The sequence below is a fragment of the Vigna radiata genome, chromosome 5 (assembly GCF_000741045.1).
Source record: "Vigna radiata var. radiata cultivar VC1973A chromosome 5, Vradiata_ver6, whole genome shotgun sequence".
NCBI classification, from domain to species: domain Eukaryota; kingdom Viridiplantae; phylum Streptophyta; class Magnoliopsida; order Fabales; family Fabaceae; genus Vigna; species Vigna radiata.
Window position 1 is genome coordinate 21,440,366 of NC_028355.1, and position 16,897 is coordinate 21,457,262.

General features: G+C 25.9%; 1 protein-coding gene across 1 annotated transcript; it reads right to left on the reverse strand.

Annotated features, from left to right (window-relative positions):
• Positions 1-6,389: 6,389 nt before the first annotated feature.
• Positions 6,390-7,668, reverse strand: LOC106760459 (FBD-associated F-box protein At5g38590-like). Its single transcript, XM_014643889.1, has 3 exons — positions 6,988-7,668; positions 6,767-6,901; positions 6,390-6,674 (listed from the first exon to the last, which is right to left on the reverse strand). Exons 1-3 carry the CDS (start codon positions 7,666-7,668, stop codon positions 6,390-6,392), a joined length of 1,101 nt encoding a protein of 366 aa, XP_014499375.1.
• Positions 7,669-16,897: the final 9,229 nt, after the last annotated feature.

Consider the following 16,897-nt stretch of genomic DNA (forward strand, 5'->3'; position numbering starts at 1 on the left):
CTTAGCCATTAGTAATTCTAAACCTACCAACACATTCTGAAATTCTTCTTCCTTTAGGTTTCAAGTTGTTTTGTAGGTCCCTATTAGCCAACAACGACAACAATAATTCAAATCACAATTATTCTTACCATCCATGGTGAATGTATCAAGTATAATCTATATAATAGAAATTAGAAATTCATAGTAACTTTAAAAAATTGTGTTATTTGAGATGAATAACATAAATAATATATAAATTTATAAACATATTGCTTTAAAGTTTTTTATATTTTAGTGTTTTATATAGATTTGTTTTAATCTCACTTGAAAATGATTTTTTGAATTGGTATATTGGTTTTTAATGAGGTTCTTCATGATTTAATCTTGTTTTGAATATTCTTTGTGTCTACCAATTATAGCGTTAATTTGATGATCAAGTTACTATCAAACTTTGACGCTTTAATTGATACGTTCTTAAATTAAAAAGAATTGCAGAAATACTACTTGTAATTTTTATAACCTGCTGTTGTTAGACGCTTTATTCAATAATACCCTTAATTATTGTTTTAATTTATAATTTAAAAACTAAATTATTTCTAAATGAAAAAATTCAACTTAATCCAACTATTAATTTTATATTGACAAAAATATTTTTTAAAATAAGACATTATTAGCTAATAATAGTTTACCTAGTTTAATGTTAATTTGAAATAACTTAGTTTAAACTTATGGAGACAATATACACTTTTATTTAATTCTATTAAATAAAATTTACAATTTAATTTAATTTTATAACGACTTAGTTTAATTTATATATTATGTCTACGAGTTATTAAAGACCGGAAGCTGGGAAGTCCGAATGTTAAATACATCTTATTAATTTATTTATGTCACTTTTAAGTTTTGGATTTTCGTTTTTTTAATATGGTGTATAAAAATGAATATATTACAAATTACTTAAATGTCTATATGAATTATGTTTTCTATTGGTTTATTATTATTTTTATGAGTCTAATTATATAATGTACGGAAATCATACGTATTTTAGTATGACATATATTTGATATGTTATATATTTATTTTAAAATAATAAAATACGTATGATATATACGTATTGCATGAAGTTGTTTTAAAGGAAAAACTCAATTTAAATCATTAAACAGCATGAAATATAAATATGAATAATTAAAATAATAGAAATAAATGCACATTTAAAATGAAATTTAAAAAATAACGTCGAACTATATATTAATTTTCGTCTGATATTCTAATAAACTCGTTTTTCCAATCCGAACTCCACGCTTGTTACTTCGTCAAACATTCCCTACAATTTCAAGTGTCTACGTTTTAAATTAATTTTAATATTTAGGTCTATGTAGCTTATAGTTTTTTTTTTTTTTTCTCCACCTTCAACTACGTGTCTTTGAATAGCTAAATAAATGACGCCATATGCGCTAAATTTAAGATGAATAAACGTTAATGAAATGTAATGTTGAAATTTGGAATTGATTATATGTAACCAATATTTTCCACACAATAAATATGAGTGGATCCATACCCCAACCACCAAAACCAAATAATGTCAAATGTCGCGTTGCTAATAACTTCATTAAATGAAAAAGAAAAACATCCTTAAAAATAATTTACTCCCATCATAAGTTGTCAAAAACCTGTAAAAATAAGAGAAAAAACAGATTATAGAAGTATTTTTAATTTTATTTAATAGAATTTAATAAAAAATACTCTAAGATAATGAAGTAGATTAAAATATTAAAACTAACATAAGTTATTATTATTTTTAGTAAAAAAAAATATTGAGACTGATAAAAGCTAAAATATGACATAAAAATGTGATATACTTTTTTCTTGTCTCCAGATATCTCTTCTATCAACTTCTTTTATATCTTTTAAATTAATTCAATTTTAAAACTCTTCGTTTTCTTTAATGTTTCTTTGTCATTTAATATTGAAGTTATGATTTCTTATACTATTATTAGATATATTTTCTTTAATGCTTAGCTTCTAACCCCTTTTTATTATTATCAGATATACTAACATTTATCTATCAAGCAAATAACACTTTATCCTAAATTAGTATTGGTCCTGTCGATCCCATTATCTCAGCAGTACCACAACATTTATGCTAATGTTTTAACGTCTCTTTCTCTACGGTGTTATGTTATTTTATTATTAAAATATCATACAATATTAATTTAAGTGCTTTTACGGACGCAGATAAATCCGATTGATTACGTAGCAGCGACCATCGAATTGCCCAAATTAATAAATGTTCTTAAGCAAACTACCCATTAAAATATTTCCATTTTTTTACCTATACGTCCTCCATTTCAAACATTAATCATAAAATGCATGTGATTAAGGGGCCCAGTTGATGCTTAACCGAAGAAAGAACGTTGCTCACACGACAAAACAAACACAGATGGATCTTTTCCTAACTGAAAACACTTTGCTTTCAGTTCGAGGTTTTCAGAAAATAAAAATTATTATAATTATGTTTATAATTAAAAAATTATAATTATAAACTGATTTTGAGTGTCAATATATAAATATCTGTATTGAAATGGAAAACTATATTTTGATAATTACATGCCACGTGAGAAGAAATGTTTTTTTTAACATAAGAATAAGTAGCTTGAAGTCCAGAAGAACCGGTCTAATCTAAAACTGTATGATGGTAAGGTTTATTAACAGTTAATTTTTTTTTGTTTTTTTAATCGATGCATATTTTATTTAAATAACTTCAAATTTAATTATGAATAAATTAGCTTATATAAATCGCCATATTCAACACCTTTTTCACTCCTAACGTAAGTTTGGTTAAATTTTGTATAACATATACATCCCATAAAAGGCCAGACTTGTACTCAGAAACGTAGAATTTGTAGTTCATAAATATGTGTAGGAATATTTCATCAATACAGGTAAGTGGAATTATCTGGGATTAAATCATGTACATTTAATCTTAGTTTTACCTGTTTGCATATTATAAGGTTTTAAGTTTGATTTTCATTATACATACAAAATACTTTTTTTATTTAGATAAAATAATAAATACATTTTAATTGAATTGTTTACTTGAAATAAGAAAATAGTTTTGTGCTGTCAAGTTTCTTCTAAGTAATCTGTTTTGCTTTAATTAAGTGTTTTTTTTTTTCAAATGTTTTAAGAGTTGGATTAATCATGGTTATAGTGCAGGTGCAATTTTAACAAGAGTTGTTAGTTGTTTTCAGCTGCTGAAATATCCTTGTGATGTTTTCAAATTTCAGAATGTTTTCAAGTTTTTACTTAAATTATGTTCAACATGCTAGTGCTAAGAGTTTTGAATTATGTGTTGTCTTTGTTCTTTGCATTTCCAAGAAATTGGTGTTTAGTTGATATATGTCTAAGTTATGGAATGATTTTATTAGAAACTGACGCAGTAAAATGTTTCATTAGAAGCTAACCTAGGAAAATGGTTACGNTGCAGTAGTGATATTTATGATTGGTTAAGTTTATGCCAAGATTTGGAAGTTAAGATATGNAAGATTTCGGATGAGTGTTTAAGTGTTTTTTTTTTCAAGCTTATCTACAATTNACGTGTCTATGTAAAGTGGTGAACATACTTACATATTTTATATAAATTCTTTAATGTGTATGTCATGACTATTTTGCTGTATGTGTATTGATGACTCTAGGCCATGCTATAATCATAATTTGTGAATTAGATTCCTTTAAATTCTATATCTTAGAGACAATTCCCTTACATTAATTCCTTTTTAGGTGCTCAATTTCACTTCTTCATGCTTTATAATTTTTCGTTGAAATGTTCTTCTGCAAGGGTAGATAAAATCTACTTTTCATTTGATTGAAATAACGCAACTTGTTTTTATTTCATCAATTTTAACCTTTCATCTGCATGAAGATAGAATAACCTATAATCTCATTATGCCAGTTTAACTAAGTGGATTTTTTTATGCCAAATGTTTTAACTAAGTTATTTGTTTTGCTTTAACTNAGTGTTTTATTTTATGCCAAATGTTTTAAGAGTTGGATTAAGCTTGGTTATGCTGCAGGTTCAATTTTGAAAAGAGTTGTTAGTAATTTTCATTTTTTTGAAACAAAACAACATATTTTCTCTCCTATTCCTTGCCTCTAACAAAAACCAATATATCAACGCAATTTGTTGTTATCTCATCATTCCTTACTTTTTATCTACATGAAGATAGAATAACTCATTTTTAATTTTTGCTCTCTTATCCCTTGCCTCTAACAATTTTCATTTCTTTTAATTTTTCTTTCTTTTTTATTACAGGGCAATAGACAGATTAGTTCATGGGAATGTGATACTATGCGATGTATTTGATCAAAGCTATCATTCATGCAGAAATTTATGATAATTAGACAACGGTAAACACTTATAACTAATGCATGAATTAAACGTTTTTAAATACATCATTACATAATACATTGTTTTTTTTTAGGTGTTTAATGATCCATCACCAATATCAAAGGAGGTCATCACCACAATAACATATCAATGGACAAGTTATCTCTTCCAATGTGGAAATTAGGTTTTGATTAGGTGTTGTTCATGTTTCGTTTAGATTACTTTTAAACTTAAAAGTTAACGCTAGAATTTTGTTTACACTACACACTTTATGTTAGACATCTTATTATTTATTTTGATTTTGGAATTTTTATTATGTACTTCAATGGAACAATTTAAAATATATATTATGTTTTAGAAAATTTATTGTACTTCAAGTTTTGGTTTCATGATTAAATAAATAAATAAAAATAATAATTCTGTTTATATTTAAATTGTCTACATTTTTTTTTTGTAAATGTACGAATATTTAAGTCTGTTGGTGAGCAACAAACTTAAAATTTAAGTTTGTTGGTGAGCAACAGACTTGTTGGTCAACAACAGACTTAAACTTTAAGTCGGTTGATAAACAACAGACTTAAAATTTACATCTGCCGAATCTAAGTCTGTCGTAAAACAGACTTAAAAAGCCCGAAATAACAGACTTAAAAAGCTAGTTTTGTACTAGTGAGATATATATATATATATATATATATATATATATATATATATATATATATATATATATATTAACGTAAATTACTTAGAATAAATTAAGAAAATTTTCCATTGAACTAAAACCCAAGTTATTATGATTTTTTAAAAGTAATGCTTTTAGTTATACTATCTCCTTATGAGGTAATTACAATTTTAATTTTTAAAATGTAATCAACTTATATGCTCAGTTTTAATAATTTTTATTTTTAAAAATGAGTTTTATCTATGTTTTCAACAAATAAAAACATATGTAATGTGTTTATTTTAATAAATAAAATATTGTTGTTATTACAAAAACATTGCAAATTTAGAGTGTTCCATAAACAGTTCTAAAGGTATAATGTGTGAAACTTTAATTAGGTGAAGAAGAATAGATTAATTTGATAAACATGTCAACATTCTTACACTATTAAAGAAAACACAAACAAAAGGAAACCATCAACTACTGATTAAATCCTTATTACTAATAAGTAGTCTGAATACTTTTATTGATAAGAATTTTAAGCAAGCTGTAGAGGTTTGTACACCAAAAAGAATGAATTGCTTTTTAGTTGTTTTTTTATGAACAATACAAATATGAATTAAAAATCTTTGTAAAATATGAATTTTGCTATTTAGTTGAGGTATAATAAAAATATTGGTAGCATTTGCCATTATATTCCCAAACATAATTCTACTTCTTTAACAACAAATAACCCACAACACTGCATCACCGACTAAAAAAATGCCTTTATACTTCTAGGAGATAACAAAACTTGGTAAGTAGATACAAATTACTCACGAATTATCAACAACACAAAATTATATTCAGATGTGAGAAATAAAGGTAAATTACTCACTATTACTTATCTATAAATAATGGATAATCTTCAAACAACTCTAAAAAGAATAGTAACAAATTAATTCATTTTGAAACAGTACACCAACATCTATATATAACTCTTTAACCCTAAAATAATAATTATAAAAGATCTCAATAATCTTCTTTTAGTTTCTAAAAACCTCCCTAAACACATTTAATATCCTATTAACAACATCCACTAAGTCTCCATCAACAACAAACTGCTTGAAGGGGGTTTTAACCTTTGTTCTCGTTAGCCCAAATGTTAATGTCATGATGTGAAAATACCGTTTTCTTTTTACACTATCGATTTTCTTAAATAATAAAATTCATAAATAATGTTAGTTATGAAATTACAAATTTACAATAATAGGTATGCATTAAAGTTTGAATTCCAAAAACAGCAACAATTTTTCATAAACAATGCAAACATATTATACTTGGAATTACCAAGAGAAAGACAAATAAAAAAACACAATTAATTATTCAAATGAAAACGAAACGGGGCAAGTATCTGAAAGAAGATAATTCTCTTTCCATTGTTTCCATTAAATCATAACCATCATCAAAGCATATTTCCATGGTTTGTAGATATTTTGCATTCTCCAATATATATCTTGCAAAGTGAAACTCATCTTTAGAGCCACTGTAACGTGTAAGACGGATGGTTTTAAGGTGTGATGAAATACATGCAGGAACAGTTTGTGGGTATGGCCAAACATCTTCTTCATAACCCGGAAAATTTAAGGTCTGAAAATAACGAACATCGTTCTGATAACAACGAACATAAAAAATGGATTAATACTAATGCTTGAAGAAAATATAACAAGAAAATTCACACTTGAAAAACTTAATCATTAAACCTTAAAAATGCAAATGACAAGACTTTGAAGCTTGGGACAATGATTGAGCACTTCCAAGAGCAGAAGCCAATCCAGGCCCACAATCAATTTAAGTTGAACTAAATTCTGAAAGTCAAAATTGTTTGGTTGAAATATCTGCAAGAGAAACAAAATGATCTCAAAACATAAAAAAAAAACCTATTCTCCTTCGAAATGGAAAGTAATAAATCTAAAAGCATTACCCAATCAACTTTAAAAACTTCAACATCCTTAAATATTTCCAATGGAAGGAAGAGTTCATCGATCCGGACTCTGACCAACTTGGGCAATCCGATAAACTTTCCTGTAGTTTCACAAGTCAAATGCTTGACTTTTAAGTCCTCAAGATTAGGACACCCAGAAAGAAGTTGTGAAAGATTAACTTTTATATTTTTTAGATGCAAGATCTTAAGCGAGGGCAAATCAACCAATGAAATATCTTCCACTGTTATGTACTTCAACTTGAGAGTTACAAGACTTTTAAAGCTAAACACCGCAGATGGAATGACAATTTCATAACCACAATTCATGTCGAGGATTTGAACTCTATCACTCCCACTCACTGCAGTTCGAATCTGTGTCTTGATACTCTCAATAATACCATCAATGGAAGAGTAACCTATGAGACTAATTCTATAGAAGGGTTGATCTCCACGACCAACCAAGAAAGAGCACACCGAGCTATAAAACGTAATGAAAGTCTTTTGGTAACTAAGACCCCAAAAATCTTCATTATCAGCGTTGAAATCTAAAGAGAAGACTGAACGCCACAGAAGATTCCAGCGCTTGGAGAGAACACTGGTTGCAACAACTTGTTGGGATGGAAGAAAATAAAGAATATAACAAATGATGTCGTCTGAAAGACTACTTATCAAATCAGCCATGCTTCAAAGTGTTTGAAAACACAACAAATGGTTGAACTCTTCTATTCACCCTTATTGATTTTCATGAAACCTTTTAAATAGTTACAAATAAAACTTTATACAAATAATAAAAACTAAAAATAAAATATAAACTAACTTAAAATAAAATTTATCTAAATTTGTCTCTATCTTATGCCAATGAAATAAAATAATATTTCTCTTAAATAAATGAAAAATCATAACTATCTATTCTTATTTTATTTCTATCAAAAAATTATAATAGGTAAAAATGATAAAATTACATTTAATAAACCAAAGTTACCTAATTATCCTTTTTATTATATAAAGTAAATATTTATTTTTCGTAGTTAAAATTTTATGAATGATCTAGTTTAAATATATAAACTACATATTAAATTGAAATTGAGATATGATATTTCATTAATAATAGCTTAAACAAACAATTACTTAAGAATAAATCTTTTCATAATATATATACCAGATATTATCTTATTCTAATTTCTAATCAGGTGATGCACATCTAAATATAAGGAAAAGTTATATTTGGTCGTTTATTTTTTTAATAATAATATTAATATATATGATAATGATTTTCAAAATTGAAGAAATATTTTTTGTAAGAGTAAAATAGAAAAAAAAATACATAATTTTATCTTATTTATTATTATTAGTGCTTAATATATTTATGTCTAAAAATTATATATATATATATATATATATATATATATATATATATATATAAGTTTAATTCTTTTTACATAAAATACATTAGACACTAATCAAGGAGATAAAATATTTACCATATCTTTAATGCAATACGAGAATATTTTGTGGGATGGATTAGTTATCAAATAAATCCTCCTATAATTATATCTAACGGAAATATTACCGTTATAATTATTACTTATGAATTAATTTCAAGCATACAAAATATATATATATATATATATATATATATATATATATATATATATATATATATATATGGGTTTGTTAAGCCATGTACGCCTATTTTTCAGTTGATACATCTTAATAATGTGTAACGGATTATAGTAGACAAAAATATTCTCCTATATTATCGATTCTAAGTTTTAAAGTCAAGGATATTTAAATAATTTTGATTCTCAAAACTAAAAAAGAGAAACCTCCAAACCCTTAGTCACTTCTCTCATTCTTCTCAATCTTTTCTTTTTCATCTCTCTCGCTCCAACCTTTTCTCTATCTTATGGTATATCCAACTGAAAAAAAAAATAGAAATACTCGTAGTTAAACAATTTACCTTTGTAAAGAGTTGAGTCATTGGCATATTCGCCTTCTGGCAAAGGTTCATTCAAGATCTCTTCAATTTCATCATCTTCACTAACCTCTCTAATTTCATCATCTGCAGATGTTGAATCGTCATCTCTTAAAAAAACCTTCAATGTCATTATCTTTGTGAAAATTAGATAAGACAAAAATTATAAAATGAAAACTCATTATAAAATCATTTTTTGTAAGAAACTGTCTAATAACGAGTGTTTCTGAAAGTGAATTACCAATTCCTTCATATGTCATTATGCTTGTGAAAATTAGATAAAATTAGATAAGACAAAAATTATAAAATGGAAACTCATTATAAAATCGTTTTATTTTTGTAAGAAATTGTTTAACAAGTCAGTGTTTCTGATTTTTTTTAATTGGGACTAGAGTAGAGATGACAAAGAAAAGGTGGAGTGAGAGAGATGGAAGAGAAAGGATTGAGAGGAATGGGAGAGGTGAGTAAGGTTTAGAAGGTTTCTTGTTTTTTTTAGTTTTCAGAATGAAAATTATTTAAATATCCTTGACTTTAAAACTTAAAATCCATAATATATGAAGTACTTTTGTCTACTATAATCCGATACACATGGTTAAAATGTTGAAAAACAAACGTACACAAGTTAACAAACCTCATATATATATATATATATATATATATATATATATATATATATATATATATATATATATGCTTACCATTTCTTTTAGTAAAATTGTGAGTACTTAAAAAATATATTTTAGAATTAACAGTGATTTAAAAATAGTAAAAATTAATTATTTTAATATTAAAAACTGTATATAAATAAAATGTTTCACAAAATAGTTTAATTATTTTAAAATATATTATTTTTTTTAAAAAAATAACATTTTTTAAGGTTGTTTGAATTTTGTGTGTGAGTTTTCATTTTCTATTCTCTAATAGTTACAAGAATAATTGTTGATATATATTCTTTAATATTTTATGAAGTTTATTCTTATATTCATATATACATGTTAATTTTCATTTAATAAAGAAATCAATATAATAATTTTAATTTTATTATTTTTTTCTAAATTTCATTAATAATTAATAATGAGCACATGTTCTATTTTTAATAATTGTCATTTGTTCTGAATGTTTACAAAAAAAAATTAATCCCATGTTTAATTATATTAACAAGTTTAAATAAAATTAATATAATTATTTTTTTATATTAAATGAATTATTTATTCATGTTTTATTATTTACTTATATATGCATGCCTGGTCATCCCTTGCCTTTATCTATATTTCTCAGTTCCGTCACGCTCTTCATTTGCTTTCACTTTTTCTCTCTCTTTTCCCTTTTTGTCGCTCTCAATTTCCATGGTCCTGTCAATTTTTCCTGTTTGATTTTGTGCTTTTGTCATTTGGTTATTTAAAGATGAACTCAATGATATTACTCTTTTGTGTGTTTAGTGAGAGCCATAATATAAATGGGTTTGTGCTTAATTAGGATGACTTGATGGAATATAATTATATTAAAATTGAAACTTGCATTTATGAATTCAAGAACCCAATTTATGATAAAATTTATAAACGTTATTCAATGACTTAAATTAAACCAAATTAAAAAATAATTTGTTTAATGTAAGAATTAAAAAATAGAGTATTAGAGTTTATAAGTATTTTAAAATAATAGAACTGATTATTTTAGTTTTAAAATAATTCAATAAAATAAATAGGATTTTTTAAACTCATCTCATTGTCTAAAAAACAAATCATCACTCTAAAAACTCGTTCCTTGAGTTTCTCTATCTTTTCTCTAAGAAATTTAATTCCTCGATCATCTGTTTAACTATCAAGAAGTGTCTAGGAGACCACAACTGAGTAATCTTCATTCTTATTTGATCAGTTTCTGGTTTAAAGCAAGTAAGTTTTTACCTTTTTTTTCCCTTTTGTTCTCCATCTAGGATCATGCTTAGGAACCCCTTCACATGGGTCATTCATACTCTATTCTTGGTTCTTTGTTAATTTTTGGTCCTAAGGACTTCGATCATGATTTTGTGATTTGTAGACATTTATAATGTTCCTTGAGCTCGTTGCAAAGGTATACCATGCAGAGCTTGATATTGTCCTCTTTAAGGTAAGAGAAGCTAGTGTTTGTATTTAAATTGAATTATGTATGAAATTGTGACTGAGGGTATGTATGTTGTTGTTTAAATGCTTGGCTATGTATAAAATGCTTGTTTTAGTGTTAATTGTCTTTTATTGAGGATAATGAATGGATAATGCTTGATGCTTTGTGTGATTTATGTGTGAACTTGGAATAACCTTGTGAAATGCAATTGGTATGATGATGTTGATGTTAATTTTGGTTAAAATATTAAGAGGAAAGGTATGAGTAGAATTATAGGTCAGTTTTGTTTGTATTGAGAGGTGATTTTCTGAAATATTGGTCTAATGTGAGAATTTGTGGTTTGGGACAGTTAATTTAGTCTTTTGTGATTTGTTTAGGATGAGAATTAGCTGATATGTGTTTTAGAATGGAGTGGTAGTCATTTTTAGTGTGTTTGCAATATCGTTTAAAGTGTATTTTTGGGGTTTTAATAGGCGAGTTTTTGAGATAATGGTTGGATGGGAAAACCAGAAGTTTAGGGTCAGTTTTTAAGTCAATTAGGACTTGTTTAAACATTGAGTTAGGGAAAATCTAAGGTGGATCTGATACTTGGTTCATATGTTGATCTTTTCTGTCGCATTTTAGTCCATTGTAGAGGTTCTAACCAGTGAAAATCTAATGTATTTTAGACATCTCACTTATTTTCTATTTATAATGTTTTGCACCACTATAAATAAAGTAAAAAATATATAAAAACGTGAAAAGGTGAGAAAACCAATTATGAGAGAAATTATTATTAATGAAAAAATTGACGTTGGTTTGCATTTCCTTTTTCAATTTAATATTTAGCCTCATTTCTACTTAGAGTTTAATATTTTTATTTTGTATTTTAAGGTATGTTTGATTTGAACTTGACTTTTTTAACCCTTGAAATCCATTTGATATATAAAAGAAAAGGAAAAGTTCTTTTAACAACTATTTTTTGATAATTTTTTGACAACACATACGTGATAATAGTTTATGATTGATCTGCTTCAAATATTTTTTTAAACATAAATTCAACAGACCAATAAAATGATAACACATGTTTTGTTGTAAAAAAATTATTAAAAATAGTTGTCAAAATATCAGTGTCCAAAAGAAAAACCTTGACAGTTTACATATTGTACCCTGTGTAGTCCACAGGTTCTGTGTGGCAAATGTGTTATGCACAGACAGAACAAGTTAGGTGAATACAAACCAAACAATTTTTTGCAAAATCAAACATAAACTAAGTACATGATTTATTAAAAACAAACTTAAACCTGAACTTTCACCATTTTAATACACTTTTTTATTTTTATTTTTTTAAGGATAACAAAAAAAATCAAGTCCGATGAGTCAAGCCCGATAAAAAAATGGTCTAGAACAACATTTTTAAAACAAGAGTTTGAACGAGTTCGACAAAAACAGACGTGTAAAATAATATGTTCAACGTAGGAGTTCGAACCAATCCGACCCATCAAGTTCGACAACCCGACAAGCTAGCTTCCCGACAAACTAGTTTGTGGGTCGAGTTAGATCAACCTAGCAATCCAACTTTTTTAAAAGAATTTAGAATTTGCATTACAACACTTCATATTAACATAGTCTAACTTCATTAACACAACCTAACAACCTATAAACCCTACAGTTTGACAACCAATTTCAACCCGTTTTCAGGTATATTACATAAAATAAAAAAAATAACAGGTCAACTCGACAACTAAACTGAATAAATTGTAAATTTCAATCCATTTAAAATTAGCCAGCTAATCCGACTCAACCTGACCCATTTTCTTATCAAACTAGTCGAACTTAAATGAATTAAGTTAGTCCATTTTGCTATTTCTATTTTTTTTTTATATAACATGTTTTCTCCTTTGGTATGATTTAGACGGTTAAATGTATATTTTTTGTTTGTGTACTAGAGAAACCGAACGATAGTAACATGTCTCGAAATAGACATAATAAGACGTGTGAAAGGAAAAAGAGAAGATAAAAGACTCTAAAAGCGACACACTCCATCTCATAATTAAATTAATTGTAAATCATAATTAATATACACCACCACTTCATCATCCAAACTATATTCCACCAATTACTTTAATAATTAATTTAACAATTACTTTAACGACATGCTTGGATTAGAGAGCATATGTGAAAGTAGGTTTTAGAAGAAAAAAAAAAAGGGTACTCTACCGAAAAGAAATTCAAAATAAATTTAAGAATACCAATCAAATTGGAGATAATTGTGGTTGAAATTGGATATAGATTGGAATTTTATAAATATTTGATTTAATTTATATTTATATTTTAATATTTATAAATTTATAGATATATTTTTAATATGATATTATTTTTGTTAAAATTCATTAATAAATTATATAAAATCATAATTTATTATAATAACCAATGTATTTTTTTAGTTCAAAATTTATTATCTTTATGTCATTTTTAAGTAAGATCGTAAATGTTATTATAAATTTTGACATTTTAATTGTGTTTAAATTCTAAAATTTATAAATAATTTTTTATTAAAATAAATGATATTTTTCATAAAAAAAAATAATTTAATATAAATTTGCAATTCAAAAGTATCTAACCAAGTTAACCCACAACCAAAACAATCTAAACTTAACTAACCCAATAAACTAAATCCCCGGATATGAATTCTAGATATGGTATAAGTATTAAATTTGGAGATTAAATAAGATATTTAAATTTTAATGATATGTTGAATCATGTTGATAAATGTATCACATGACAAATAATAAATATATAATTTACATTATTTTATGTATTAAACTATGTTATCTACACTTCAAACTCTAATGGATATGTCTCACGTAACTAGAATCATTAAATTAAAATAAGAGTATTGCTTCCAACACCCCTATTAAATTTCTTCTTACACCTTATATTTTTCGATAGGATATAGGAAACAATACCCTTAAAATGATGGTTGTAGCATTATAATATCAAACTGATAATATTTGCATAATAACATGTGGATATTCATAAGTCATCTGGAGTACTAGAAATTTTATTTATATAATAAAATTTATAAAATTACTTTCTTTTACGTCATTATACATTTACCTATTAATTTATTCAAACTTTTTTAAGTTAATAAAATGATTTACTAGCTTAAAACTCATAAGATATGAATTTATCACTTAACAATTATCTTATAAACTCTTTAACTAGCTTAATTATATACAAATTTTATCAAAAACCCCTTAAAGATAAATATGATTTTCTCAATATAATTAATTTAACATAAGCTGGGATGATAAATAATCAACCTCGTCTCTCTGAATATGCAAACTGGCTCTAAATATATAAAATGGTAGTAATTTATTTATGGATGGAAACAAAAAATTTATGTAATCTATAATTGATTTCTAAACTTTATAACTTATACTGTCAAATTTTATTCTTCTAAAATACATTTTAGTCTCAAATTGTTTATTTGACAACAAGTAAGTCTGATAAAATTTAACAATAAGAGGTAACTATCAAACTTTTTACCTATTTAATAACTAAATAAGAACTTTTCTTTTTTGTATTATAAATTCACATTAATTTACCATTTCAAGGCTGGTAAAAAAAATGAGATTAACATTTTGAAATAACTACTTTTAATGGTAAGAAAAATCTTTTAAACTTTAATTTTAAATAATTTAGTAAATAAAAAGAATTACATAGTTATAACGAAACAAGAGTATTAGTATTCCAACACAAGTACTGTGAATAAGGTTGGTTAAATATTGTAGGTGAGAAGACCTCGTCATCACCCATTTCAATTGTTCAGTACAATTTTTTTCATCAACACATATAACCTTTTTTTTTCTTAATAATAAAGTCGAAGCATATGGTTTTCATTAAGACTGTTGATCTAAGTAAAAATTTTACAAAGTTTCTATGTTTTTCTAATAAAGAAAAATGAAAAATGAAGATTGGTGAAGAGTAGAAAAGTTTTTTTTTTTTTTTTTTAAATAAGACTCAAATACTTTATTGTTAGCTAGAAAGTCAAATTAGTGTGTAGAAGGAAAAAGAAAATATATTTAAATATATTTAATTTTAATGTTTTTTTATCTTAATGTGTAGAAGGAAAAAGAAAATGGGGATATTACAATTTTTTTTATGAGCCACTCATTTCCTTGTATTGTGCGTGTCTTTTAGTGGGGGAAAACTCCAAAACACGTGGATAATACGGCGTTTTATTTTTGTCATTAAGTTACGTCGTTTTGAAGAAGTGACATTTGCGTAGTGAAAACAATATTTAAACTTTTTAGATAAGTTTCTGCACATTGTATCAATCCAATATTTCATACCAATCCAAAAATAATAAATAAATTATCATTTTAATTAATCATTGTAACCTTAATCACCTTTCATTCTCGTATAAAAACATTTCCAACCAATTTATATAAAGGAACACCATCAAAAGTTAAATAACATATACACATGCTACCCCTCCCTCTTCTTTTTTTTTTTTTTCTCTCAATTCATTGCCTCATATTAAAATGAACATTAACTTCACTTTTCATGAAGTGTTGAACAAATAAAAAGTCCCTCTCTTACTAGCCATTAATGTCGTGGTCCCACCAATTCACAAATTACCAATCCATGCATCATTCTTTTGATGCTTTTACGTAGATAATATAACTTTCTTCTTATTCAATCATGCTTTTACAATAAAATGATTCATAAAGCTTAATAAAACCAAAACAAACTACCACCCTTAATTGTCACGGGTCCCACCCAAAACATTTTCGCACTTGAAAAATAAGACCGAAACCACTTTCCAAGCATAAAACCATAAACTCTGATGGCTACAAGCAACCCATACACGTAAAAAAAACAAACGATTATCATCTTACAAACTTAAAAACCAACATGCTCAATCAAGACAATAAGACAGTCATCATAGTCATCCTAGCTTCAACACTAAAGACTTTATCTGGACATTCAATATTGAAACATCTAACACAATCAACAAATCATATTGGAACATATAACACAGTCAACGAATCATAATAGAATAAAACCATAACATAATAGACACCCATAATACATATTGAAAGACTTGAGAATTAAACTGTAAAATAATTCTAGAGGGCTTGATTGATCNCTCTCATAATCTTCTATTTATAATAATAAATTGATACAAGAGTACATGATAATTAGAGTAACCTAGACACAATATAATCATGATAATTAGAGTAACCTAGACACAATATAATTATGATAATTAGAGTAATCTAGACACAATATAATTATGATAATTAGAGTAATCTAGACACAATATAATTATGATAATTAGAGTAACCCTAGACACAATATAATCATGATAAATAGGATAAATATCCTAACAGAAAGCAAGGAAAATAACTTAGGTCGCTTCCCATACCTTGGTCAAAGTTACTATCTTGATTTACTTTTCACAGCAAAACCTACCCTCTTTCACTCACGTCCTACTGTTAGCTAGAACTTCTTCTTCTTCTCTTCAAAAGAATCCAGCCTCTCTCGCTCTCTCAGTTCAAGTAAGATTTTGTGTTTAAAAAAAAACCTGATTCCTTCCTTATTTGTTGCCCTCACTTTTATTCTCCTATTCTAAACTTCTCTCCTAAAATCTCTCCGTAATCCTTTCCAACAACAAAACTATCCTCTTATTATAATAAAACTGATATTTATTTTTTTTTATTTTCTATTTTTAAAAGAAGTTGCAATTTTGAAACTAGAATTTGGATCATGAATTCCAAATTCTTTTGTACTATTATACACTATTTCTCTCATTAATAATTGACGTGAGATTCTCAACCTACCCTA